At 35.8% G+C, this 26682-nt stretch overlaps 1 protein-coding gene across 2 annotated transcripts in view; it reads left to right on the top strand.

Moving 5' to 3' along the window:
* Positions 1-26682, top strand: part of FANCA (FA complementation group A) — a 94909-nt gene that overhangs the window by 11901 nt on the left and 56326 nt on the right. For both annotated transcript variants that reach the window (XM_016427916.2, XM_016427918.2), the window contains exons 8-14: positions 757-839; positions 9423-9456; positions 14756-14822; positions 21711-21823; positions 22404-22480; positions 23325-23466; positions 24153-24286. In XM_016427916.2, coding sequence (XP_016283402.1) covers positions 757-839; positions 9423-9456; positions 14756-14822; positions 21711-21823; positions 22404-22480; positions 23325-23466; positions 24153-24286 — 650 coding nt within the window. The remainder of the gene's footprint in view (positions 1-756; positions 840-9422; positions 9457-14755; positions 14823-21710; positions 21824-22403; positions 22481-23324; positions 23467-24152; positions 24287-26682) is intronic.

Below are 26682 nucleotides of genomic sequence, written 5' to 3'. Positions count from 1 at the left end.
GGGGTAGTTCTTATTGGAAATATTACTCAAATGTATTTGTGTTTATGTTTTAGTGACTATGAGTTGAATCTTTGAGTCATTATAAGGGCTTAAGAGTCATTAATATGAGTATCAGTTCTTATAAAAGATCTATTGATTTAGAAAGTTGTTATTAAAGAAATGTAAGTGGGATATCCTTCATAATATTCTTTAAAAGGTAAAAAATCTCTAATAGGTATTTGATTTTGACTTATTATAAGTTTTTTTCTAAAGTTATAGTACTAAGCATTTCTTTTTGAAGGATTTGGTTAGTCAGTTTCTGTTTAATGATAATTTTACTGTATATACTATGGTATTTAACCCAAAAATGTGTTGCTGGTGATAAAAAGTTTCTTGATGACAGTAACTGTTTGATTTTTGTTTTTGTATCACCTAGTCTGGGGCCTGGCACATAATTGTAGGCACTTAATAAATACTTGTTAAATTTTAATTTAATCCTTCAAAATTTGAGGTGTCCTAAAGGGTATCTTTTTATAATTACATATGTGAGTCCTTCTGTATTTTATTTCAGTAGCCTTACAGCACTTAGGCACCTGGAGATGTTAATCCCTCAAATCATAATCTTTTTCACTCTACCCCTAACCTTTGCTACTAATTCTCCCTGTGTTCCTTTGGATCTATATGTCTTCTTTGAATCCCCAGAAGTTGGAATGAATTTTGTATGACATATTTGGGTGCAAAGATGCTATCAATATTATTTTACATTTATGATTTCAGATTTCATGAGAATTTTTGTTCTGAGGGGATTTCAGAAAATACCAGATCTGAGAAGAAATGTAGAACTTGAAAAGGTGCCCCAGGTAGGAGGAAAAATCAAAGTTGTCTTTAGGTGTAGGGAAGTGAGACTTGTTTACAATCATCCTACTTAATTTTACCAGATTTAAAGAGAGAACTTAAAAAATCTTATAATACCATTTCCCTTCTTTTTTTTATAATTTCGAGAAAATATCTGGGCTTAAGAATTGCTTGGACCAATACTCGATAATAATAATAATAGTATCTAGTATTTATATATTGTTTCAAGGTTTGCATCTCCTTTGATTCTCCCAACAACCTTTGAGGTGGGCTATATAATCCCCATTTTTCAGATGAAGAAACTGATGTTTACAAGTTAAATTACTTACCACTGATTCACAGCTAATAAGTATCTGAGACAGGATTCCAACTCTGGTCTTCCTGACTCCAAGCTCAGCATGATTTGTTATATTACATAGCTGCTTCAAGTGTTCAGGTGGTTCAAGGGTCTCGTTGATTTAGGAGTTCCTTCAACAATGTAGATCTCATTGCAATCCTGTGCAACTCTTATAAACATTCTCTCCAAAATTCACCATTGGCAGTCTACCCAATATCTTGGAGGCCTATGTCACTCTCTCCTGACATTCCAAAGGTACTGGTGAAACCTGTCCACCTGTCATCCTTGCATCTTGCTAAGTGACCAGCCTATCATTCTTCAAAGTTCCATATTATATGCGGCAGGCTGTCCAAACACCCAATGGCCCTTTCCATCAATCTCTGATACTTACCTTTAACTTTTCTGAAACAGTAGTATTCTTTGTATCACTATCTTATAGAAACACTGATAAATTGGGCTTTTACTCTTGTAAGGGAGCTCGAAGCAGGTAAAATAGCATTTTGAGGTTGTTGTTCAGTTGACTCAGTCATGTCTGACTCTATATGACCTCATTTGGGGTTTTCTTGGCAGAGATACTGGAGGGGTTTGCCATTTCCTTCTCCAGCTCATTTGCCATATAAGGATCTGAGGCAGACAGGGTAAAGTTACTTGTCTAAGTAAAATATGTTTAAATATCTAAAGCTGGATTTGAATTTAAGTCTTCCTATCTCTAGGCTCAGCATTCTATCCACTGTCTCATGTAGCTGCCTTGTAACAATAAAATAGTAAATATTGTTTTTCAGTTGTTAGAATTTCCCAAAAGCAATCTAGGCTTCATTCATTTATTTATTTATTTATTTACTTATTCACGCATTTATTTATTTATTTGTTTGTTTGTTTGTTTGTTTATTTGCTTGTTTATTCATTCATTCATTTATTTATTTATTTATTCATTTATTCATTCATTAATTCATTCATTCATTTATTTATTTGTTTGTTTGTTTGTTTATTTATTTATTTATTTATTTTAGGCCTCTATTTCTATCCCAGACATATTGTTAAATAAACTCTAGGGTAGCTATAAAAATGTGTTTTCAAATCTAGACCATGGACATTTTTAATTCATTTTGTCTTTCCTGTGTGAATGGACAGGGCAAACTTTTCTGAGTGATTACATATCTTTTCCATTTCGTTCTGGAGCTTGAGGTAATCAGCACAATGTCATCTACAAATGGATACATCTCAAAGATCTCACTCTCCACAGGAAAACCTTCTCAACCTAGACTCTGTGGTGGATCTTCTCCATCATAGTAGCAAAATCCTTTGGTGTGCATATATCCCCTTTTATACCTCACTTGATTTTTATTAGTAGAGGCTGATTGAACAGGGTTTGATTTTTGTTTTATCTTCCAAAGAGTCCTGAATGTATGTGGATGGAAGACATATTGCTTTAAAAGAGCCTATAAGGAATACACCTAATCAATCTCCTCCCCCCACCCCAAATCAACAAACAAAAAGCACAGTGAGATCTTAAGTCATGGTTGAGATATGGTATGTTTTTAAATACAATTTGAGGAAGTCTTATTGTTGAAGATTCCCTTAATTCATGTATGAATAAATCTTATAAAGATTTTGAATAGTTAAAAGTAGGCATATAGATCACTAGTTATTAATATTCTTTTGATTTCTTTTTTCTTTGATTTTAATAAGGTCTGAGATTTTTTCCATGTCTTTGCTATCTTTCCCTTTTTGTATATCAAAAACATACTTTTGTCTCTCAGACCCTTGATGCCCCTATAATTGTATTGACTCCAGAATGGAACTCTTCTATATGTACTTGGCACAATCCTGTTACTTTTCCCATCATTTTTCTCTTTTAGAGCCATTTATTCCTTCTTTATTAGCACTTTAGGTATTCTGATGTTAGGGTTCAAGTGCTCTTGTTCCACTTTCCTTGATGGAGATAATGATTTGATAAAATAGCTTTTGAAAATCTTTTCTTTTTATGGATTTGTGGTCTATTTTCATCTTTGAATGAATGCTTTAAGGTGGTTAGTTGAATATCTTGCCATTTATATGAGATTTAAAATGTTTGAGGTCTTAAACTGTAGTGATTAAAATAGTGGAAGATATAAATTGTGATAGATATAAGAGAGGGTGAGTAAATTTGACCGCAGAAATATGTTTCTCCACAGTGTCTTGGGTTTTAAAATCAAATATAAGGTGGTCACCAGGGAAATATTCCCAATTATTCAAATACCCAAGTCAATTGGGTTTTATAGAGATTTTAATTAACAATACAATGAGTAATCAAAGAAAGAGAGAGAGTAAGAAAAGGAATAAGTATGAAGGGCCTCAAGCCAATATGGCCTAGACCTGAGTCTTAAAAGAGAAATCAGTCAGTTTTTTTACACTCACCACAAGGTCTGACTAAACAAGGATTTTAGTAACACCAGGCCAGCGTCCTTCCTTAAAGAGTCTTCCAGCCAGAGATTGTTTCAAAAGGCCTCTCTCAAGAGCCTCCAGAGCTCCTACCCCAGAGGGACAGAGCCCCTCAGAGGAGCTCCTCAAGGAGCTCTCCTTCAGAATGAGAGTCAGAAATTGAGATCCAGATCCTTCTCTGAGCTCTTATTTTTAAGGGCAAAATCTCCTCTGTCACCTCCCCTAAGTCCTTACATCTACCAATCACTGTAGATGTTTCTAAAGGACCGCCCATTTTGAATTCACAGCTGAGTAGTTTTAATCTCTTTAGTAAGTCAGGAAAAAAATGCTGCTGTGTCGACAAATTTCATTAGAAGAAACCTCTGAATAAGTTATCACCCTTTTAAGTTTAAGTAGTTTACAAGTTGCCCCACCTTTATAGGCACTTAGTATCCCATTGTATCAATTCTAAAACAGTCATGACTCAAAGAACTTCCTGTCCCTTCCATAAGCATGGATCAAAGTACTTCCATTGTTCTCAAGGAGCTCTCTGTCCTAAAGCAGTCCTAAGTAGGGTGGAGTAGGGATATTCCCAAGGCAAGGAGCCCCCACACTCAAGTAGAGTTCTCACCATCTGTTAGGGCATTTTTTTAAGTAGAAGATTCCCCAATGGGGGAAACCCCTAACATTCATAAGTCTGAGAAATTTTGAGGTTTACATTTATGAGATGAAACTGCCTATAATCATCCATTATCTTTTTTTGTAAGATTTTGTAGCTAAGTTTATTTTCTTAGTGTTCCTTTTTTAGCCTTTTCTCTGGTTGGCAAGTAAGTTAGATGTTTGCTGATTAAAGCACTTTCTGGGCTCTTTTGTTCTCTTTATTATGGCAGTAAGTTTACATTGGTTTTCTATTTTGTTTTCTGTGTTTTTAAGAAAGTATAGAAAAGAGAAAAAGGAATACACTAGGGAAGAAATTAGGAAGAAGAAGGAAGAATTTACTCTTTCTCATAATTGGGTTCTATCAGAAGATGATGAAAATTTGGAGAAAGAAATGGAGTGGCCATTTCATCAGCCATACTGGACCAGGTAGAAGAGACTGAAGAGAGAATTTGTTGTAGAAATACATTAAATACAGTATTTGAGGACAGGGAAATGGGAGTTTATGAGGCAGAGCAGTATTGATAAGGGTTTATCCAAAAACAAAACAAACTATCTTTCAAGAATAAAAGGAGAATCAAAAAATAAAAGTATAAGAACTAGTGATTAGAGTTTGATTTGGGTGAAGAAAGAAACAACAGTGGAGTCAGATTATTTCACTGGTGTTGGTCATATTTCTTCTTTTTTTCTGTAGTGAGCTAAGAGGAAAGGTTCAAAGAGAGGAAAAAATTCAAAAGGATATGATGGAGGAAAACAATTAAGAGCCATAACTGTGAATATAAATGGGATGTAGTTGCCCATAAAATGGAAGATAGTAATAGTAACCAACATATAGTGTTTATAAAAATGAAACATAAAGATTTCCACAAAATTAAATGGAAGCATTAGAGCAAACTTTATTATGCTACAGTAAAAAGAAAAAAAGGAAAAAGAGAAAAACGCAGATTCTTTTTGTTCTCAGATTAAAAAATTTAAAAGAGATAAGCATAATACTTACATTATGCTGCAAAGAACCATAGATAATGAAATAATATCAATGCTTTACATAATATGTGTATATATCTGTATGGGAATTGAATGAAATGTATGTATTTCTCAGCTGTGCATATTACCTTACAAAAGTTAATGATAGGCTGGGGCATAGAAACTTAAATGTGTAACAGTTAAAATTTAGGGGAGATGGGGAGACTGAGGCAGGTAGAAATTAGTTTCTCTCTGCAAGGAGTATTATATTTTTTAGAGGTTTATTAAAGGCTAAAGATTAAAGAATATACAAGTAAGAAACATGTGCCTAGGCCAGACGCCTAGACAAAATAACCTCACATCACGCAAGAGACGAGCCTGCCCCAAAACGGAAGTCCAAAAAGAGCCAAGAGCCCCTCAAAAGCCTTTGAATCAACTTAAATACCTTCTCCATCTCGGCCCAGGTGAGATTACAAGGCATTCTGGGGAAGTGGAGCAAAGGCTCATGGGGATTGTAGTCCTGTATTTGAGTCTATTTTTTACAAATGCAAGAGAGTAGAAATATTAAACAATATTTAATCACAATATATAATAAAAATTATAACTAACAAAGGTCATTTGAAAAGGATTCAGACCTAAATGACTTTAATAATTTCCTAAAGGATGTTCAAAGAATAAATCATAGAAACAATAGAAAATTTTATCAACTTGTTATTTATTAGTGGAAAATGTGTATTTATTAAACATTTCAGTCAGCAAATAAGGGACCAGATCAAAGATTTGGGTAGGGAAAAATGGAAAAGCAAAAATGACCCCCCCCACTAATCACAAAAAATAAAAAAAAATTCAAAATCAGAAGAGATAAAATTGAAAAAATTTAAAAAGCATTGAATGGATAGATTAAAAATATTAAGTAATTTGATTTTTTTTAAAGACTACTATTATGGGGAAGTTAAACAGAAGGGGCTCTAACTAACTAACTAACTACATATACATACACACACACACACACACACACACACACACATATATACATACACAGGTTTATTAGCTAAAGGGACAAGGGAATGGAAAGGGAATCAGGAAGTAACTTATTTTTCTAACCCATTCAAATATTAAAATCTTAGCCTTTCTAAATAACCTTAATATAACTAAATAAAAGAATAATTAAAGATAAAGGGAATTAGTAAAGTGCACAGGGCCCAGATTCTCACAACACCATAGTCCTTGGTTGGGTAACAAGGCTCTCTCAAAATGAGCCCTCACAAGGTTCAGGAAGGGAGGAGGATCATACACACACACACCATCCACCAGTGTGGGGGAAATCACTCACTCAACCTCTCCTTAAAGATGATCCAATCTGCAGGCAGCTCCAAAGTTGGTTTCCTTCAGAGAGACACTTCCACACACCCTCTCTGTCTGCTTCCCAGAGAGAGTAACAGTTGCCAGTTTTCCAACTGCCTTAGAATGCTGACCCAGTCCTTGCTCTATGGAATCTTGGTTTGAAGGCTGTCATCCTTGCTACACTATAAAATGGCATGACAGTATTCACATCAAAAAGGGAGGATTCATCACAGTTAAAGAGGAAATTAATAGAATTATTAGCAACTATTTTGTCAGATTATATGATAACTGAAATAGATTAATATTTATAAGTATAAAGTACTTCAATTAACAGAAAAAGAAAGTAGAATTTTAATAACCTATTTTCAGGGGTGGGGGGAAGCAACTAAAAAAGAATTGAACAATGAATGAATTCCCAACGAAAAATAATCCCTGGACCAAATGGATTTACAAATAAATTCAACCAAATATTCAAAGAGCAATTAAGTACATAAATTGTTAGCAAAAATGGAGAAGGAAGGCATAATACCTTTTATGAGACAAATGTGGTGCGAGTATAAAAACCTGGGAGAGATAAAGTTCAAAAAGAAATTTGTAGGCAGATCTTTACAATGAATACTGAGGCAAAAATATTGAATAAAATATCAGCAGATAGGTTATAGCAGAATACTAAAAAGATTGTATACTGACCAGGTTGGATTTTCACCTGAACAGAAATGTAGGGTTTGTTAATATTAGGAAATTAATATTATTAATATTAGGAAAATTATAAATACAATGGCCAACATTAATAACAAAAATGCCGTATCCCACAATAATATCAATAGGTATAAAAATCTTTTGAAAAAATATGTTCATTTTTAAAAAATTTAAAGATGTAGAAATAAATTATCATTCTTTTAATATGCTAAGCAGTTTAAAAAACTATAATCTGGCATTCTCTGTAATGGAAAAATATTTCAAACCTTTCCAATAAGATTGAGAATAAGGCAAGAATGCCTATTATCACTATAATATAGTATAGTTTTATAAATGCTAGTCATAATAATGACAAGAAAAATGTAGGGAATAAACTTAGGCAAAGAAGAAACAATCTGCTTTTTATAGCTGACATGATAATTTCCTTAGATCCATGGAGATAAAAGCCTTTAAAAATTAATTAAAACAATAATGAGTCAAGTAGCAGGATTAAAATATACCCACATAAATTACCATTATGTTTGTATATTACCAAAAACCTTAGTGGGAAGGGTTGTGGAGAACACATTACAATGAGTATAGCATGTATGAAAAAGCTGGGAGGACACTTACCAAGATAAATAAAGGAATTATGTGAATACAACTACAAAAACAGCCAGACAGAAATAAAGATAAATAACTGGAGTGTGATTAGTTGCTCATAAATGGATTGTGCTGATCTGATAGTATGTAAAAATTTCCATACCGCCTAAAAGAATTTGCAAACTCTGTGCCATACCAAAATGCCAAAAATTTAAAGGACTTCATGAAATAATAGCAAAGTTCACTTGCATGAACAAATAGTCAAAAGAAATAATGGAAAAGAGTGGGAAGGAATCAGGGCCCAAGAATACTAAATATTATGTCATGATACAAAATACAAATGATCAAAACTCTATGAGACTGGTTAAAAAATAGAAAAGCTGATCACAGAAGACCCTGATGCAATCAAACATAAGCATAGTATTTGGTAAATCCAAGGACTCCAGTTACTGAGCTAAGGACATGCTTTTCAACAAAAATAGCTACAGTATTTGTAAATCGGTTGGCAGAAATTAGATTTAGACAGATATGTCCCACCATGTAGCACAATAATCCCCAAATAGATACATGATCTATAACTTCTCGATCTTGATGTAAACAAGGTAGATGAGAAGGGAAGATCGTTTTTATAACAATAGATAGGAGACAACTTCTTGACCAAATAAGAAATAAAGATATCATAAAAGAGGAGATGGCTATTCTGATGATGTAAAATTGAGTTTTTTGCACAAATCAAATACATTTAGAGTTTTAAAAGAAATGTTTAACTGAACAGTAACTTTGTAGCAAATTTCTCTGGTAAAGATTGGATATCCAAGATATATAGTAAGAGCCATACATTTCACTTTAAAGGATCTGAACTAGCATTACTCAGAGTTCAAGCTATCAATAGCTTTATGAAGAAAAACTACAAATCATTAATAATAAGAGAAAGTGAAATTATAACAGCTCCCAAATTCTCCTTTATCAGCAGATTGATAAAGATAACCAAAAATGGGAAAGGACCTAAAACATTTATAGCAGCACTTTTTGTTGTAGCAAAGAACTAGAAACAAATTGAGTATTTGTAAAATGTGGGCACTCTGATCAATTCAGTGACCAGTCAGGATTCCAGAAGTCTAATGGTGAATCATGATTCCAACCCCTTGGCAGAGAGATGGACTAGATAGGGGTACAAAATGAGACATTCTTAGACGTGAGTGATTTGAGAATTTTTTTGTTTGTTCATTTGACTGTATTTATTCTAATAGAGGACTTTTATTGAGAGGGTAGAAGTGATAGGGATTAGATGTATGCTGATATTGTATAAAAAAATTAATGTCAATGCACTTAAAATGCAAAGGAGAACTGAAGTAAATTCAGGAAAGAACAGACAAGCAGAGTAGTAGTGGTACTGCTTTGTTGTTAAATCCAATGTATATTTTTAGAAACCAAGTTATGTATATAGTAAAGGTTTTTGGGATCATATAGAATCATCTTTTTATGGGTTCTTTTTTTCTGTAAACAGAAATTCTCATATTTGTTAAGTTCATAGTTAAATTTTTTAATATGTATATGTGGTCTGTAACAAATTACTGAATGATGGCAATTTGTTATATTTTAACAGATCTGTGTGGCTGTTCTCCAGAAAATACTGACTTGTAAGTAAATTGCTTCAAGCCCTAAGTAATAAATAATTTATATTGCTTATTAGCAGTTACTTAGAGTTTTCTGTAATTCTATTTGATATATTTTTCCTTTTTTTTTTCCATATTTTGTCATCTAATCTTAGATTCAGAGTGAGGATGCCTCTTTGTTTAAGTATGAACTTATTCCAAGTTTTAGTCTATCTGTTTTAATTCTTTTTATTTCCCAGAATTCCAGAGACTAAGAAATGTAGATGCAAATTAGTGCTAAATTAAAGGTGCTTTTAATGGACCATTAATATTTTCAAACATTTTTTAAAGGCTCAGTATGTAATATGATTGAAAATACTAAATTTAAGAATTGGTATAGAGGATTTAAGTATAGTAATATAAGAGATAAGTAATTTCAAAGCTTAAAAACTTTCTAAATTTATTTTAGGTATTACTCCTCTTACTTGCACAATAAAAGGAGTTATGAGGACTTCTAAGAAGGGATTATAGAAGGAGCTAACTGAGTCAGTGGATTGAGAGCCAGTCCTGGAGATGGGAAGTCTTGAGTTCAAATATGGCCCCAGATACTTCCTAGATGTATGACCTTGGGCAAGTCACTTAACCCCCATTGCCTAGACCACTGATGGTGAACCTTTTAGAAATTGAGTGTCCAAACTGCAACCCTCATGCCACATGTGAGCTCTCTATGAGCCCCATGCCTTACCCAAGACAGGGGAGAGAGGTGCTCCTATTGAACTGCTGGACAGAGGGATGGGTGATGAGAGAAATGTTCTCAGGTGTGTGTGGAGAGGGGGAGGGGAGCAGCCCCTTCTGGCATTCATGCCATAGGTTCACCAACATGGGCCTGGACTTTTTATTGCTCTTCTATCTTGGAACCAATACTTAGTATTGATTCTAAGAGTGAAAGTAAAGTTTTTTTTAAAAAAGAAGACACTATAAGAATTCACCAGAACTGGTCCTTAATTTTCTTTGTAATTTTCCATTTTACAAGGGAGGAGGAATGTGACATTTTCTGCTCCCTGACCTATCATTCCTTTTTCAATTTAGCAGTCATCTTTGCTATCATTGATTCTTTGCTAGTTCAGCTTTTCTTAATCTTAATTTATATTTTGGGTGCTACATATATCTTCTGCCTAGTTGATATTCTTAAAATGATATAATGCTACATTATAATTCATTTCAATTTGTTGCCACCACCAGTGATTTTTAGAGTGGACTGTGAGTTATGTGGAATGTTAACTTGTAATCACATGCACAGTTGTCAACTTAAATATTCAATATGCCCTAGTTCTTTTTTTTAACAAAAAATGATGCTATGAACAAAAAGTTTGAAACATTATAAAAGTTGAGAAACAGGCTCACAGTGAACTCTCTCTTCACTTGTTCTGTTGTCTCAAAGTAAAAATAGCCTAAAAATGAGGGTGCTGATATTTATGTAGAAGATGAATGTCCTGAGGCTTGAAAGCTCTCATCCTTGCAGACAGTGGTGGGGTCAAGATAGGAAGATACCATAGAAAGAAGGTATAATTAATTCGTTCTTTTAATGCTTGTTGGGGTCATTTTTCTACATTTCCTCACATATCTCTTTCCTTCATTTACTAAGAAAATGTCTGAATTTGTTAGATTAAGAGCATATGATAAAATTATTTTCCCTTTATTTCAGACTAACATTGATCTCTAAATTAATATCCTCTCCTCTAGCTATAATTTCTGCTCTCTCCATATATATTCTTCAGTCTCTCCCTGTCCCCTAGTTCCTTCTACCTACAAACATACCCATGTATCCCTGCATCCTTATGAAAAACTCACTTGATCCTACCATTCTTGCTACCTACCTACCACTTGTGGTTAAAATCTTTAAATTCTCAGGTTTATATATATTTACCTCTAGTCTGTCTTTCCTCAGCTACAATTTCAAATCACTCAAGTATCTATTAGGTATTTCAGATTTTCTATAGGTATCTCAAACTCAGTATGTCCAAAATAGAATTCATTTTTTCCTTCCAAATCTACCTCTTCTGAACTTAATATTGTTAAAGATACCACCATTCTCCAAGTTACCCAAATTCTCAATCTTGGTGCCATCTTTTGATTCCTTACTCTCACCCTATGTATGCAATACATTGCTAGGTGCTAATATTTCTACTTGCACAAAAAAATATCATGTATGTCTCTTTACACACAGCTGCGTCATTACCTCATCACTTCTCACCTACACTAACGAAATTACTAATTGTTCTCTCTGCCTGAAATCTCTCCCCACTCCAGTCTATTCTCCACATAGTGCCAAAGTAATTTTGCTAAAGCATAAGGCTCTGTTACTCTTTTAATCTAATAAACTTCATTTATTCCTTAATATCACCAAGATCAGATATAAATTACTTTGTTTGACATCATTCAATAAACATTAAGCACCTTTTATATACCAGGCACAGGGAATACAAAAAGAAGCAAAAGACAGTCTCTGCCCTCAAAGAACTTAGAATCTAAGGGAGGAGACAATATACAATATACAAAGTGAGTTATATACTGGATAATGGGAAATAATAGAAATAAAATAGGAAATAACTAAGAAAGAAAGCACTAGAATTAAGAGGGATAGGGAAACCCTTCCTTTAAAATATGATATCTTAATTAGACTTAAAGGATCTAGGGAAGTCATTAGTTAAGAGTTGAAAAGGGAAGGCATTTCAGGCATGGGGGATAGCCAGAAAAAATGGCAGGATTTGATTTGGAGTGTCTTGTATGTGGAACAGCAGAAGGCCAATGTCATTGGATGCAAGAGTCCATGATGGGCGTGAGGTATTAGAAGACCAGAAAGATAGGAGGGAGCTAGGTTATGAAGGACTTCGAACAAAAGGAAATTTTATGGCTGATCTTGTAGCAATAGATAGCTACTGAAGTTTATTTAGAATGGCAGTGATATGACTGGGCTTGCCCTTTAGAAACATCACTTTAGTGGCTGAATGGACAGACTGGAGGCAAACAGAATCCCCAGCAGGCTATTGCAGTAATACTCCAAGTGTGAAGTGTACCAGGCTGGGTTCAGCGTTAGAGGTGAGAATGGGACTAATGAAGAGATGCTACAGGGGTAAAATGGACAGGTTGGATATGAAGGGTGAGAGGGAAGGAGGAGTTCAGGATAACTGCTACAGTATAAGTCTGGGGGACTGAGAGCATGGCGATAATCTTCTATAATAACAAGGAAGGTAGGGATGGAGGAGGGTTTAGAGGGGAAGACAATGAGCTCTGTTTTAGACATGTTGGGTTTGAGATGTCAGAAAGACAGTTGGAGATGTGCACTTGGACATCAGCAGAGAGGTTAGAACAGGACAGAGAGATTTCATAATCTTGAGAATCTTGGACATTTAAAGCTCTCCATAGCCTGAACTCCTACTGCCTTTCCAGTCTTCCACTTCTCCTCCACCATGTGTCATCCACAACATTACATCTCTAGTCTCTGTACCTTTGCATTGGCTGTCCTCCATGCCTAAGCATGCTTTCCTTCTGTTGAAAGTAAATTTTGGGAAGAAAATAACTGATTCCATCTTGTTCTATATCAGCCATTTTGCTGTATTTGACCCCTGGATGGTCTGCAGGACCAGCTTCAGCAGTAGATTTCCTTCAGTGTCTTCTTTCCTTTTCTAATTGGTACAAAAAGATTTAATTGGTAAAGAAGAATTTCAGAGTCATTGGACTGTCCCCTTCTCTTATCTACCCTTTGAGACTAGCTATACTAACAAGAAAGTCCCCTTATGTAGCTCCGATAGAAAATGATACACTTTTTCCTTAATATTAATCAAACTATTTTTTCCTTGTATGGCTACTTGCATTTTAATGAGTAACCACCTTTTCCCCCTTTTGCTTTATATAATGCATAAATATTGCTTGCTGAATTATGAAAGAAGTATTCCCCATCAACTGCTGCTGAAGGATGCTACCCTTTGAGTCAATCTGCCACTTCTTTCTGGCTTATTGGCATTAACTAGTCTATCACTGAGAAAATTCATTTGACATCTCCTCATTTCTTCCTCTTAAAATCCCTCTTCAAGTCTCAGCTCAAAAATTACCTTATTATACATTAGGCCTTTCTTGATCTTCATGCCAGAGGTTACTTTCTATCTATTCTGTGTGTGTTTGTGTGTGTGTGTGTGTGTGTGTGGTCTATGCTTTTTTATAGACTTTTTGTCTTTAGAGTGTAAACTCCTTAAGGACAGGGAATGTTCTTTATCTTTTCTCATACCACAATGCTTACTAAATCCTTATTGATTGATTCACAACATAGTAGGAACATGTTCTTGGGGAATTTCGCTCTTTTTTAGGTGCTTTAATGAATAATATAGGTCAAAAAAAGAAAGATTATTTCCATTGCATTTCTTATATATACTCACTGAACTTTTTCTTTATCTGGTATGATTATGATATGTCATTGTGGATCCTATTAACTATGGCATGTCATTGAGTCATTACTGCCAAAGTCATCATCTTAAAGTATGTGTCATAGAGCAAACTTTGCACTGTCAGATGCTGAAGTCATAGTTATAATAGCCTTCTGTATTTGAATCATTTATCCAAATGATTCAAAGTAAAACTCCTTAGGTATACAATCTAATAAGTATATTTTTACTTATAGCAGTTACATAGTAACTTCAATTTCAAATGGTTTTAAACCCTTACTTCCTGCCTTAGACTCAATACTGTGTATTGGTTCCAAGGCAGAAGAGTGGTAAGGGCTAGGCAGTGGGGGTTAAGTGACTTGCCCAGGGTCACATAGCTGGGAAGTGTCTGAGGCCACATTTGAACCCAGGACCTCCTGTCTCTGGGCCTCGCTATCATTCCTTTGAGCTACTTAGCTGCCCCATTGGCCATAAATTTTTAAAATCACTTTGATGTCACAGCTAATAGTTTTTATGTATTTGCCACTAGGAAAAATTTCCCCCCAAATCCTTAGCTTCTATTTTAGAATTGATTCTAAAGCAAAAAAGTGTTAAGGGCCAGGCCAACAAGGTTAAATGACTTGTCTGGGATTATATAGCTAGGATACATCTGAGGCCAGATTTGAACCCAGGATCTCCTAACTCTAGGTCTGGTACTCTATCCACTTTGCCACCTAGCTGCCCCAGGAGAGTTTTCAATAAGTAAGAAACTTTGAACATTAGGTTCTGTTGTCTATTTCCCCAGTAGGGTCATCTACTTGATAACTATCGTAGAGACTATTAGAAATAATTTCTCCTTGATATTCTATGTAAGTTCAGTGCTTGATTTTAGTTTTTATTTATTTTGATGTTTGTCTTGTTATCAGATATTCTTAGTGCTCTTGCTACTGAAATACAAGAAGAATCATCTACATTCAAGGCAGTGAAATGTTGGTATGTACATATTTACACACTGGTGAGGATTTGTTACAACAACAATAATGTTTTCTCTCAAGTTTAAGCTCTATTTCTTCCCGATATATTTGTAGTCACATTAAAAATCCCATTTTGATGGCTCAGCTCATTATGGCAGGGAGGTAGCTTTGCCAGCAGAAGAAGCCCTGCTAGACCTTGCGCTGTCAAGCTGGAAGGCTTTGGGTACAGGCCCAACACTAAATTCTTTGCTGTTTTCCAATGAGCAGCCTAGCTAAGAGTAAAGAGGCCTATCACCAGAGAGATTTTTTTTTCCATTCCCAGCAATTCATTGAGCCAGTGAGAAGTGTATTACCTGCATTGGTAGAAAGCATGTTTTACCACTGAAACCAGAGTCAGTCAATAAACATTTATTAATCTCCTATTATGTGCCAGGGACTGTAGTAACTAGGGATACAAAGAGGCAAAAGACAGTTTCTACTCTCAAAGAGCTCATTGTCTCACGGGAAAGAAAGCCTGTAAACAACTGTGTACTAAAGGCATAAATGGAGATAATCAACAGAGGGAAGCCACTAGAATTAAGGAGGGTAATAAGAAAGGCTTCTGTCAGAAAATAGTTTGAGTTGGGACCCAGGGAAGCCAGGAGACTGAAATCTGGAAGGAGAGCATTCTAGGCTTGAGAGAGAGAAACAGTGAAAATTTCTGGAGTTGGGAGAAGAAATGTTTTGTGCAAGAATAGCAAGATGCCCAGAGTCACTGCATCAGCTAGTACTTGAGAGGCTGTAAGGTAAAAGAAGAGGAGAAAGACAGGAGGGGCCACCTTACTGCTCCCTTTCAATAATGCCCTTAGATTGTTTGGGGCTTTGAATGCCCATCAGAGGAGTTTGTATTTGATCCTGAAAGGAATAGGGCACTACCTGAGTTTAAATAGGAGCATAGCATGATCAGATTATGCATCAGGAAAATTACTTTGGTGGCTGAATGGAGGATGGACTGGAGTTCGGAGAGACTTGCATACATTCTAATAGAGGAGATACTATGTAAATAACCAGGTACATAGAAACTAAATACAAAATAGATGAAGCTAATATGAAAGGGGAACATATTAGCAGCTGGAGGAGACTAGGTAAGACTTCCTATAGAAAATAGAATTTGAGCTGAACCTTGAAGAAAGTCAGGGAAAATTAAAAGGTAGAGTTGAGAGGCAGTGCGTTGGGCATAGGGGACAAGTTCAAAGACTTGAAGATGGAAAATAAAGTGTCATGTTCTGTGACAAGGAAATCACTTTAAAAGACTGATATATATTAATTTAAGGTCGCCAAGGAATTCAGCTATGTAATTCCTTAATGAAAATTCAAGTCAGCAGTCAACCTTTTATGGAGTTTAATTACAAACAGGAGGAAGAAAGGTATGAGAGAGAGAGAGAGAGAGAGAGAGAGAGACAGAGAGAGAGAGAGAGAGAGACAGAGACAGAGAGAAAGGGGAGAGAAGGGAAGAGGACTTAAATACCCCCTCTCCTTAGGCTGGGCCAAAGGCCCAAGCCCTTAGATAGCTGAGGCAAAGAAAAGAGATCAGTTCCTATCACTCAAGTGACCAAAATGGAGAAACAGTCTCAGGGGCCTCCACCTCAGCTTCCTTCAGAGCAAGCTTCTCAGAGCAAAACCTCTCCAAACAAAACCTCAGTCCTCAGACCCCGCTATCTTTAAGGACACCATCTCAGTTCCCTCCCCTCAGTTCTCCCATCTACCAATCACTGTCCATGTTTTCCCTGTGCCAATGGTGGCTCTAGCTTAACCCAGGACCGCCCAGAGGTCTGCCCCTTTGCACATGTCTGTTGAAGGTCATATTCTCAAATAATTAAATCTTGATCCTTTGCTGCAGTCCTTCCTAAATCCTGTTAGGACTGAGTAGGGTGGAGATTGGAAGTTCCAAGACCTGGTTCTGTCATTCCAAGTATCTCTATTGTATCAATTCTAAAATCAATCATGACTCAAAGAACTTCCTGTTCTATGCTTAAGCATAGGTCAAAGTCCTTTCCATTGTTCAGCAAAAGGTTTCTGTCCTAAAGTAATCTTAAGTAGGGAGGAGAAGGACCCTCCCATGCCAAAGGGGGGTTCACATTCCAATAGACTATCAGTAGGAAATTTTTCAAGTATGAAATTTCCCAATGGTGAAATTTCCAACATTTATAAGTCTAAGAAATTTTAAGGTTTACAGTTCAAAGAACTGTAATTAGAACAATGTAGCTGGACCTTAAAGTATTTGAAGGGGAATAAGGGACAGTGTTGTGAAATAGAAAACCTACTGACTCAATATAGATAATTTAGGTAAATAAAATCAAAAAGCCAAATTTCTCTTAAGTCAAGGTAGAAAGTTAGATTTTTATTGGAAGTGGGCCAAGTCCTTCAATAAAAGCATTCTCTTGCATGTATTACATTGTTGGGCCCCGGCAAGAGACCCCACCCAGAGGCCAAACCTGGTTTATATAACAAAATGAATATTTCTGTACAAGGTTGATGACATATCACAAGACATAACATCATATAGACCTTATTGAGAAACAATTACCCAATTATAAAGCTGATTTGTTAGTTCATTTCGGAAAGCCCATATTAGTTTAAAGGTCAAGTCAAATGACTATTACCTCTCTCATCTGATCTGGGGGGAAGGATGGCTATTTTCAAACAGGGAAGCAGGGTGCATGATGTTTGTGTCATATTGGGACATGAGATTCAGATAGTCAGCATCTTATGATAAGGAAAGTACAAACTTAGGGAGGGGTTAGACATCCCCTTAGAAGCAGTTTTTATGCTTTAGTTCGAAATCCTTGTAAAAATCATGAATTCTACTGATTGTATTAAGATTATAATGGAATTTATACTAATCACTTTAGAATCACAATACTGATTATCTTAAACCTGTCACTTTCATTAAAATCTAATCAAGTATAAGGGGGTAGGGGTCTATTTTCCTGACAATAGGAAGGCTGAAAAGGTAGAAGGGAATAGGTTCAGAAGAGCTTTAAATGCCAAACTGGACTTTATATTTGATCCAGATGGTGACAGGAAACCTCTAGAGCTCACTGAGTCAGACCAATGTTTTAGAACATGGGTCCTTCACCTGGAGTCCATGGATAGATTTCATGGAGTCTACAGCCTTGGATGTAAATTAAAAAATTACATGTTAATTTTTATTAACTTCTAACTTAAATTTGGCATTTCCTCCAATTATTTAAAATCATGATTAAAAGAGGTTCATAAATTTCAAAAAGGAGTAAACAACACAAAAAAGGCAAAGAATTCTTGCTTTAGAAAAATCACATTGGAAACTGAATTGAGGAAAGATTGGGATGGGGAGGTATTTGAGGAAGGGAGCTCAGTTAGAAGGCTTTATTGTATGAGCAGTTGGACTCACTTCCTTTACCTTTCTTTGCATCTCTAGCATGGTGCCTGGCACATAGTAGGTGCTAATTGACTCAGAGTGTAGAATAATGCATATATTTTTGGATGTAATTAATGTAGGAGTGTGTCTTACTTGTCTATGCATGTGTTATAAGAGGATTGTTTTTTATTCTCAATGGGAGAGAGAAGGAAAATAGTATTTTGTTAATTGGGGAGAAAAGTAGGCAAAAATGAAAATTTTTAAAGAAACCTATTGCTTTAATCTAGGCAAGAGGTAAGAGAGTCCTGAAAGAGTGTTGTGGCCCTATGAATGGGAAAATGAGAGAGATATCTGAGATATATGAAGGTAGAAATGACAAGCTTTGGCAGCACATTGGATATGTGGAATGGGGAGAGTAAGGAGTCAAAGGTGTCATGGAGATTTCAGGTGTGAATGACTGGGAAAATGATGGTGACTGTGTCACTAATAAGGAAGTTCAGAAATGAGGAGAGTTTGGAGGATAAAAAATTCTCGTTTTGCCATGTTGAGTTTGAGGTGTCTGCAGGACACTTGGAGAATCCAAGGGGCCATTAAAGGGATGTGACTGACTAGTTTAGCAGAAAAGTGAGGGCTGGATTTCTACTCATGGAAAACTTTCTGCATAGAGATAATTGAACCCATAGAAGCTGACGATATCAAGTGAGAGAGTAGGAAAGGAGGCTCAGGCTAGAGCCTTGAGAGACACTCAGTTAGAGGGTGTGTGAAAGAAAAATTGGTAAAAACTGAGAAAGCAGAGGTTGGTCAGATGAAAAACTAGATAGGTGAAAGTATCCAGAAGAAGAGGATTGACATTGTCACAGGTGCAGAGAGGTCAAAGAGGAGCAAGATTGAGACAAGACTATATTTGGGTTTGGCAGTTAGGAAATCCTTTATACTTTTGGAGAGGGTAGTTTGAATGGAGTGATGAGGCTAGCAGCCAGGTTGGGAGAGGGAAGCGAGAAAGTCAAGGCACTAATTGCAGATGGTTTTAGCACAAAGGGAGGAGGAAAGGAAACAGTAATATATATGGTGCTTTAAGGTTAGCCAAAGTACTTGAGAAACATAACCATCACCATTTTATCGTTGAGTAATCTGAGGCATACAGAAGTTAAATTACTTTCCCAGAAAGACACAGCTAGTAAGTGTCTGGGGCAGGATTTGAATTTAGGTCTTCCTGACCAATGAATGCTCTCTCCACTGAGCCAATATAGGATGATAACTAGCAAAGGTGGGCAGATTAAATGAGAGGTTTTTTTTAAGGATAAGGGAGATATGGATATATTTATAGGTAGCAGGGAAGGAGCCATTAGATAGGGAGAGTTTGAAGAGAGGAAAGAGAATGGGGATGATGTTGGAAACAATTTGCTGATGAGGGTGATGTTTACCTTGGCAAAAAGAAAGGCACCTCATTAATCTGAGATGAGAGTGAAAGAAGAGATAGTGGAGTGAAAATCTGAATGATATAGAATGAGGAGGAGATGAGAAAGGGAGCTCTTAGTGACTGGTTTCTGGACTTTTTTTTTTTTAAACCCTTACCTTCCGTCTTGGAGTCAATACTGTGTATTGGCTCCAAGGCAGAAGAGTGGTAAGGGCTAGGCAATGGGGGTCAAGTGACTTGCCCAGGGTCACACAGCTGGTCTGGACTTTTTTGATGAAGGATTGAGGTGAGATTCTTAGATGAAGGGATCAAACGGGAGATTTGAGAAGAGAATAGGTTTGCAACAGCAGCTGTGGAGAGTGAGAGAGTTGATCACTGAGGGAGGAATAGAATGTTTGCCCATTGAGATTAGATACATTTACTGATTTCCTTCATTCAACAGAAGGTGAATAGAGCAAATGCTGAATGATGCTGAAAATAATACAGAGACGAGATTTGGCAGGTGCTATTGGTGATAGGAATAGAGCAAGAGGAACCAAGCCAGTAGCATAGAGTTGGGCTGGTTCTAGAAAGGAAGAGAATATAACCCATGCCAGGTAATAGCCTAGGAAAGGACTGAAAGGTGGAAAGAGTGGAGGTCACAAGGAAGACAAAGAACAGGTCTACAGGGCATAAAGCATAGGGAAAGAGAATGATAAAAGATTATGGTCCAATGAAGGAATTTTAGAGTTCGTGAACTTGGAAGTAATACTTGACATGGCCCCTTCTGTGTTTAGCTGACGTGAAATGAAGAGCAGGTCACGGGAACTGAGTAGCCTGAGGTACTGGCAACTTCTTGAATCACTTATTGGCTGCTTAGAAAACCTGTTTTCTAGTTTACATTCCTAATCACATCATCCTGCGCCTTACCTTGCTTTTGATTAAGCTTTTATATTTGTCTAAATTGAAATTAAGCAGACCAATCTAAGACTAGAATTGGAACCATGTAGAATATACATTTTAAGGTCTTAGAGAAAATATGTACAGATAAGCTTTTGCACTAACTAGTAAAAATGAAAAGTCAATCAGTTCAGCAGTCAGGATTTATAAATCATTGCTCAGTTATTAGTAAAGTACCACTCCCATCCCCATCCCAGCAATTCTGGTCCCCTCCCCAGCTGCCTTCTCCCTCGTTCCCATCCCCCAATATCCCTTTTGCAGATCCTCTCCCTCATTCTTCTCTCTGTAATGCCTGCCTCAGAGATAACATGCTTGCTTTCATTTTAAACCTTTTCTTCGTTGGATCTTCTGTCTTCTTGCTCCCATACTTCAACTGTCCTCTCCCATTGGTGAGTTCCTCCCAGAACCTCCATGTTGAGGAAGACTGAATCAACCATGTTTCACCACCAGGCTCCAGGGTAGGCACTTTCCTCCTTCCCCACTCCCTAGTTTCCTCCTATGTGTGCTCTTCCCCTACTAGAATGTGAGCTCCTGGCAGGTAGGGCTGCTCTTCTTTGGTGCTTGTATCTGTGTCCTCAGTGCTCAGCATAGGATCTCCATGTGCAATTAAGATAAAGGAATAACAGATTGAAGATAATCAACAAAAGGAAGGCTGCAGAATTAAGGGAATTTGGGAAAGACTTTTTGTAGGAAGGGCAGTTTTATCTGTATCTTGGAGGGAAGCCAGGAGATGGAGATGTGGAGGGAGAAGATTGCCGGCAGAGTAGATAGCCAGATAAAATAACTAGTCAGGAGGTTGAATGTCTTGCAAGATACAGCAAGGAAGCTGTTATCATTGTCTTTTATATTTGAATCCACTGGAGTTTATTGAATAGTCATGGTGGATTGCAGAGGGTCAGTTGGATAGTTGAGTGGAAGATGGATTGGGGTGGAAAGAGACTTGAGGCAGGCACACCCACTAGCAGACTACTGAAGTAATCCAGGGGTGAAGTGATGACAGTCTGCACCAGAGGAGAGAAGGAGCATATTGGAGAGATGTTGTGAAAGTAAAGTCGATAAGACTTGGTCACAGCTTGGACATGAGTCTTCAGTGAGAAAGCAAGGAGTTAAAGATTAACCCCTGATAAACATTCTTTTTATGAAAACTTTTTTTCTTTTTATTCTTTTGGCAGGTTAAATATTTTCAAATGCTCTGTTTATGGCAGTATGGTTCCACCAGATTCTCTGCAAAGATTTTTTTCTTACACCTTGACTCAGATACTTATTTATAATCCTGTTCTAAAAGGTAGGCCTCAAAAGAGGATCTAAAGTGTTTACCATAAGCTTTAGTATACTCAGCCCTCCACCATAAATGGGGTAAATTTAGATAATAAAATCAAGACAACCATGGTGACTATAATATCGAAGATTGACCATACTGAATGTTGGGGAAAGGGAATTGCGGGGTTTACTAGGTAGATACATAATATGTAGGTGACTTGCCTTTCATATCTGAAAAGTAAACTTTTAATGTTGAGTCAGCTCCTTCAGAGTGCTAAGAAAAGTACCAGTAAATGGTATGTCTGATCACAAATGGAATGATAATATGCAGAATTGTGAATTTATCCTTTTTATTGGCATCTTATTGATAGTATGACTTCATGCTTGTAGTGAAACCTGTAGGTTCTCTTAGACATCATCTTAATTTATACTGTGGTGTTAATTTGACTTACTAAGTAATTAAGCCATGGGAGGGTAAAATTTAAGAAATTTTGGTTTAATACCATATGTCTGTATTGATGCTAGATTATAATAATATTTATTTTTACATTCAAACTAAAAACATCTACTTCCATTGAGAGTTTTTCTGTCTTTCTCTGGGACAGTGTGTGATGCCATTCAAAGGCAGAAGGATTGGAGCTTTGCAAAAACTTGTCCTTTGCTCACTACCTTATATCGAAGGGTAAGTTGATTTCATTGAGGCATTAAGCCTTTAACTTTCTTTTTCTTTATATTCAGTTCTAAATCTTTTCAACCAGGGATTACATTGTTTCAGCAGATTAAGTATACAGAATGTTTCATATAAGTGAAGCTTTTGGGATACCCTATCCCATAATCTGTTTAGCATTTAATAAAGTAGAAACAGCTTTTAAGACATGTACAGAATAGTCTTGTGGACTGTCCATTGGGAGACAGGCCATTGATATAGCAGTCATTGAACTGCTAGCTGAAGACCTGTCTAAGTATCCAGTTCCACAGAGAGAACCCAATGAGGTATCCAAATATGACTGCATGATTTGGAAATGCTGTTAAATAATTATCACTTGTAAAATTTGTAAAGATATTTGAAAGAAATAACCTATAGGATTATTAATTCTTTTTATGGAATTTTTGACTAGCTTAGATAATTATGGAGAGGGAGCTAACCCCAAGTATACTGGCAAAGGTAAAGGTTTGGATTTGTGTCTTATATTATAATATGCACTTCATGAGTGTTATTTGGTCAAAGGAATGGAATAAATGAATGATCATGTCTATTTTGGAGAAAAGAATGAAGAATTCTATTATAGACTACATCTGATACCTACAGAGGAGTAAAACATGAAATAATTCTAGCATTTTGCTAATGATAAACTTGATTTGGGCATTTTGGAAGCTGGTATACTATTTAAATTATTTTGTGATGAAGATATGGTGAATAAATTGGTGGGTGGGCATTTATGAGAAGAGTCATGGCAGACTTTATTTTCTAGTATAATAGATGTTTGGGCTTTAAAATTAAAGAGATTTGGTACTTCTCTTTCTAGCTGTTTGTAATTTTTAGCCCCAAAGAGCTGATTGGGCATTTGCAAGAAGTCCTGGAAACACATGAAGTCAACTGGCAGCTTGTGTTGTCTTGTGTATCTACGCTGGTTGTGTGCTTGGCTGAAGCACAGCAACTTATTAAAGGTATCAAGTCAGTAAGATTTTAATAGTATTGGCTTCTTGGTTGATAACCAAGAGATATTAGATACTAACTTTTGGTAAAAATAACTAAACATTTTATTGGTTTTAGTGAGTAAATCAACAGACTTTTAAAGGAAGTCTGGAATTGTAAGAGAGTTGTTCTACTTATTTTTTACTTGTGAATTCCATCAATGATCTAGAAATCAACTTTTCCAGAAACACAGTTTTTGAAATATTTGTAAAACAATTAGTAAATCTTACATTGTTTGTTTCAGCATGATAATAAAATGTCATCTTTATTATTGTATAACCTAGAATCAAGTTTTATAATGATAAATATTCTCTATTATTTGACATTATTTTAATCAGAATCTTCTATTAATTATTTATAGTGTAATAATTGGTATATATAATGATAACCTTAAAGTCCTGACATAGCTTCTGAGTATAAAATATTACATTGTTTTCATTATAATTTTTCTTTTAAATGGCAGTCCTTTTGAAATGGGCAGTCTAGGTATGATTTAATAACTGGCATATATAGAGCACTCTCAAATTTACAAAGCAGTTTAATCATTTCTATATTGTAATTTTACCATGTAAGGTAACAGTATACTATACCAGGATTCTAATTGTGATCTCCACTGTAGATGTTTAGAAATTCTAATTTAGTTTTTTTGCTCTTTTAGATTTGTTGGCCCATTTGATGATTAAAGCTTTTGAGAGTTATGACTTAGAAAGCATGATCACTGCATTCCTTATAGCTCGACAGGCTGCTCTGGAGGGACCTTCTGTGTTCATTCCTTATGCAGATTGGTTTAAGGTAGGTTCAGTGCATGTATGGAGGTGTTAACTTAGGGTATATGCATTGAAAGAGTGACATTATTTAAATCAGTCTTGTGAAAAAATTTCAAAACTTAAAAAAAAAATTTTGTGTTAGTTCACTATCTGTAGGTTAGTGTTCTCCCTTTCCCACATCAAGGAACAATCCTTACGAGTGTAAGAAGAGGGGCATCGAGGTGGCTCAATGTATTGAAAGTCAGGCCTAGAGATGGGAGGTCCTGGGTTCAAATATGGCCTTAGACACTTCCTAGCTGGGTGACCCTGAGCAAGTCACTTAACTCCCATTGCCTAGCCCTTACTACCCTTCTGACTCGGAACCAATACACGGTATGGATTCAAAGACAGAAGATAAGGGTTGAGAGAGAGAGAAGAAACTTCTTAATTGTGTTATGGGGAATATTGACCCTTATATTGATTGGTATTGATATCAATAGTTATCAATAGTTGTTGGTAGGCTATTAGGTTTAAGGATTATCCAGTTGATAACTGTTGGAGAAATGGCTGGACTTTGCAGTTGAAATCAATTTGAGACTGGTTATAGAAAAACCCTATTTATTGTAACTATAAGAATGCAGGGAAAGAAAAAGGAAAGTATGAAATATATTGATTATATGTATTTATTTCCCTAAGCTAAGAATTCTAACTGAAAAAACAAAAAACCCCAACTAAAAACTCAGTGAGGAGTGTCTTCTGCTTGGAAACCAAGCCTATACTAAAATTCCTTAACCTATTTAAAATATATTTCTAATTATAAAATCTATGCTATTTTAAGTTATCCTTATATTAAATCTTCAAAAATTCAATTCAGCCTTCTCTGTTTCTCTCTCCAGTTTATAAGCTCAAACTGTGACTGGATCACAGATTTTGCAGGTTCAAAAAAGAAAAGCTCTCTTCTTCCCCTTCTGTCCGAATTAGGGAACCGTCTGAACTTCTCTCACTGTCAAATTAATCTCCGATTCTTCTCAGCTCTCAAGATGTTTTCCAGACCAACTGTCACTAACTCTTCCAAGGTTTTCAGAGGAATCTCCAACCATCAACCCTTGAGCAACAAACTCAAAGAGTGTGTAGAATTTCTAACTGCCCCCTGCTAGGGGAATCTGGGAATTCTTTTTCCATCATCTCTTTGAGAATTCCACTGTCTGAATTTAAAGGATTCCTGAATCACTCATAAACATCTTATCCAACTCTATTACTCTAATTATTTAGTTAATTAAGAATTGCCTCACTACAGTTGGCAGCAAGTATCTGCTTATCTAGATGAAACTCAAAGTTGGCTCAGATCCATCTGTTTCTTGTCTTTTTGTATTATTTTTTGAGTAAGTTTTTTATTGATGCCATTTGTTTTCCTTTACTATAATTTCCCCAAATATTCCTCAGTTTATCCTTCACAGAGAGGTGACCAATAAAACAAATAATATTTTTAAAGATAAAAAAATCAGCACAACTAATCAATAATATGAAAACATTTGAAAATATGTGCACTGTACTATACTTGTAGACTTTCCACCTCTGCAAAGGGATGGGTGGGTTTCCCCCTTTTCTTTGAGCCATGCTTATTCTTTATAATTGTAAAAGTCTTTTGATTTCCATCATATTTCTTTTTGTTTACAATATTATAATCACTGTATATATTGGTGTTTTGGCTCTGTTGATTTCACTGCATCATTTCATGTAGATTCTCCCAGATTCCTCTGCATCTATCACACATCATTTCTTACAGAACAGTAGTATTCCATTGCAGTCAAGAACTACCATTTAGCTAACCATTTCCCATTTGGCGAATGGTTTCTTTGTTTCTGGTTTGTTGCTATTACAAAAAAGTGCTGCTACAAATATTTTGGTTTATTTAGGGACTTGCTTTTTTTTTACTGGCCTCTTTATGATATAAGGGCTAGTACTAAAAACTTTGGGTCAATGGATATACACATTTTAGTCACTTTATTTTGCATACTTACTTTAACAGGATAAAGAATGTCAGGGAATCTAAGAAACAATATAATTATTGTATGAATTATAGAATTATTTGGCATAGGACCTTACAGGCCATCTTGTCCAACTTAAAGCATGAATCTTCTCTGCAGATAGTTATCCATCCAGTCTCTCTTTGATGACCTCCAGTGATAATGATCTCCCTTTTCTCTGAGAAAGCCCAATCCAGTTTTGGACAGCTCTGATGGTTGGGATTATGTGGAGCTGAGAAATGTTGCCACTCTGTTTTGAGAGAAAGTACTCTTTTCCTTGCTCACAGTGAAAGAATAAGACTGTCTCACCTTTTCTTTTGAACTATTTATGGCTCTTTCATTCACAAATTTATATCCATTTATAGGTGCTCCCAGTACCACCTTAGCATAATGAATTCCACTCTGTATTTTTTCT

This window comes from Monodelphis domestica, chromosome 1 (assembly GCF_027887165.1).
Source record: "Monodelphis domestica isolate mMonDom1 chromosome 1, mMonDom1.pri, whole genome shotgun sequence".
In the NCBI taxonomy this organism is placed as follows: Eukaryota; Metazoa; Chordata; class Mammalia; order Didelphimorphia; family Didelphidae; genus Monodelphis; species Monodelphis domestica.
This window is presented reverse-complemented; position numbering and strand designations above follow the sequence as displayed.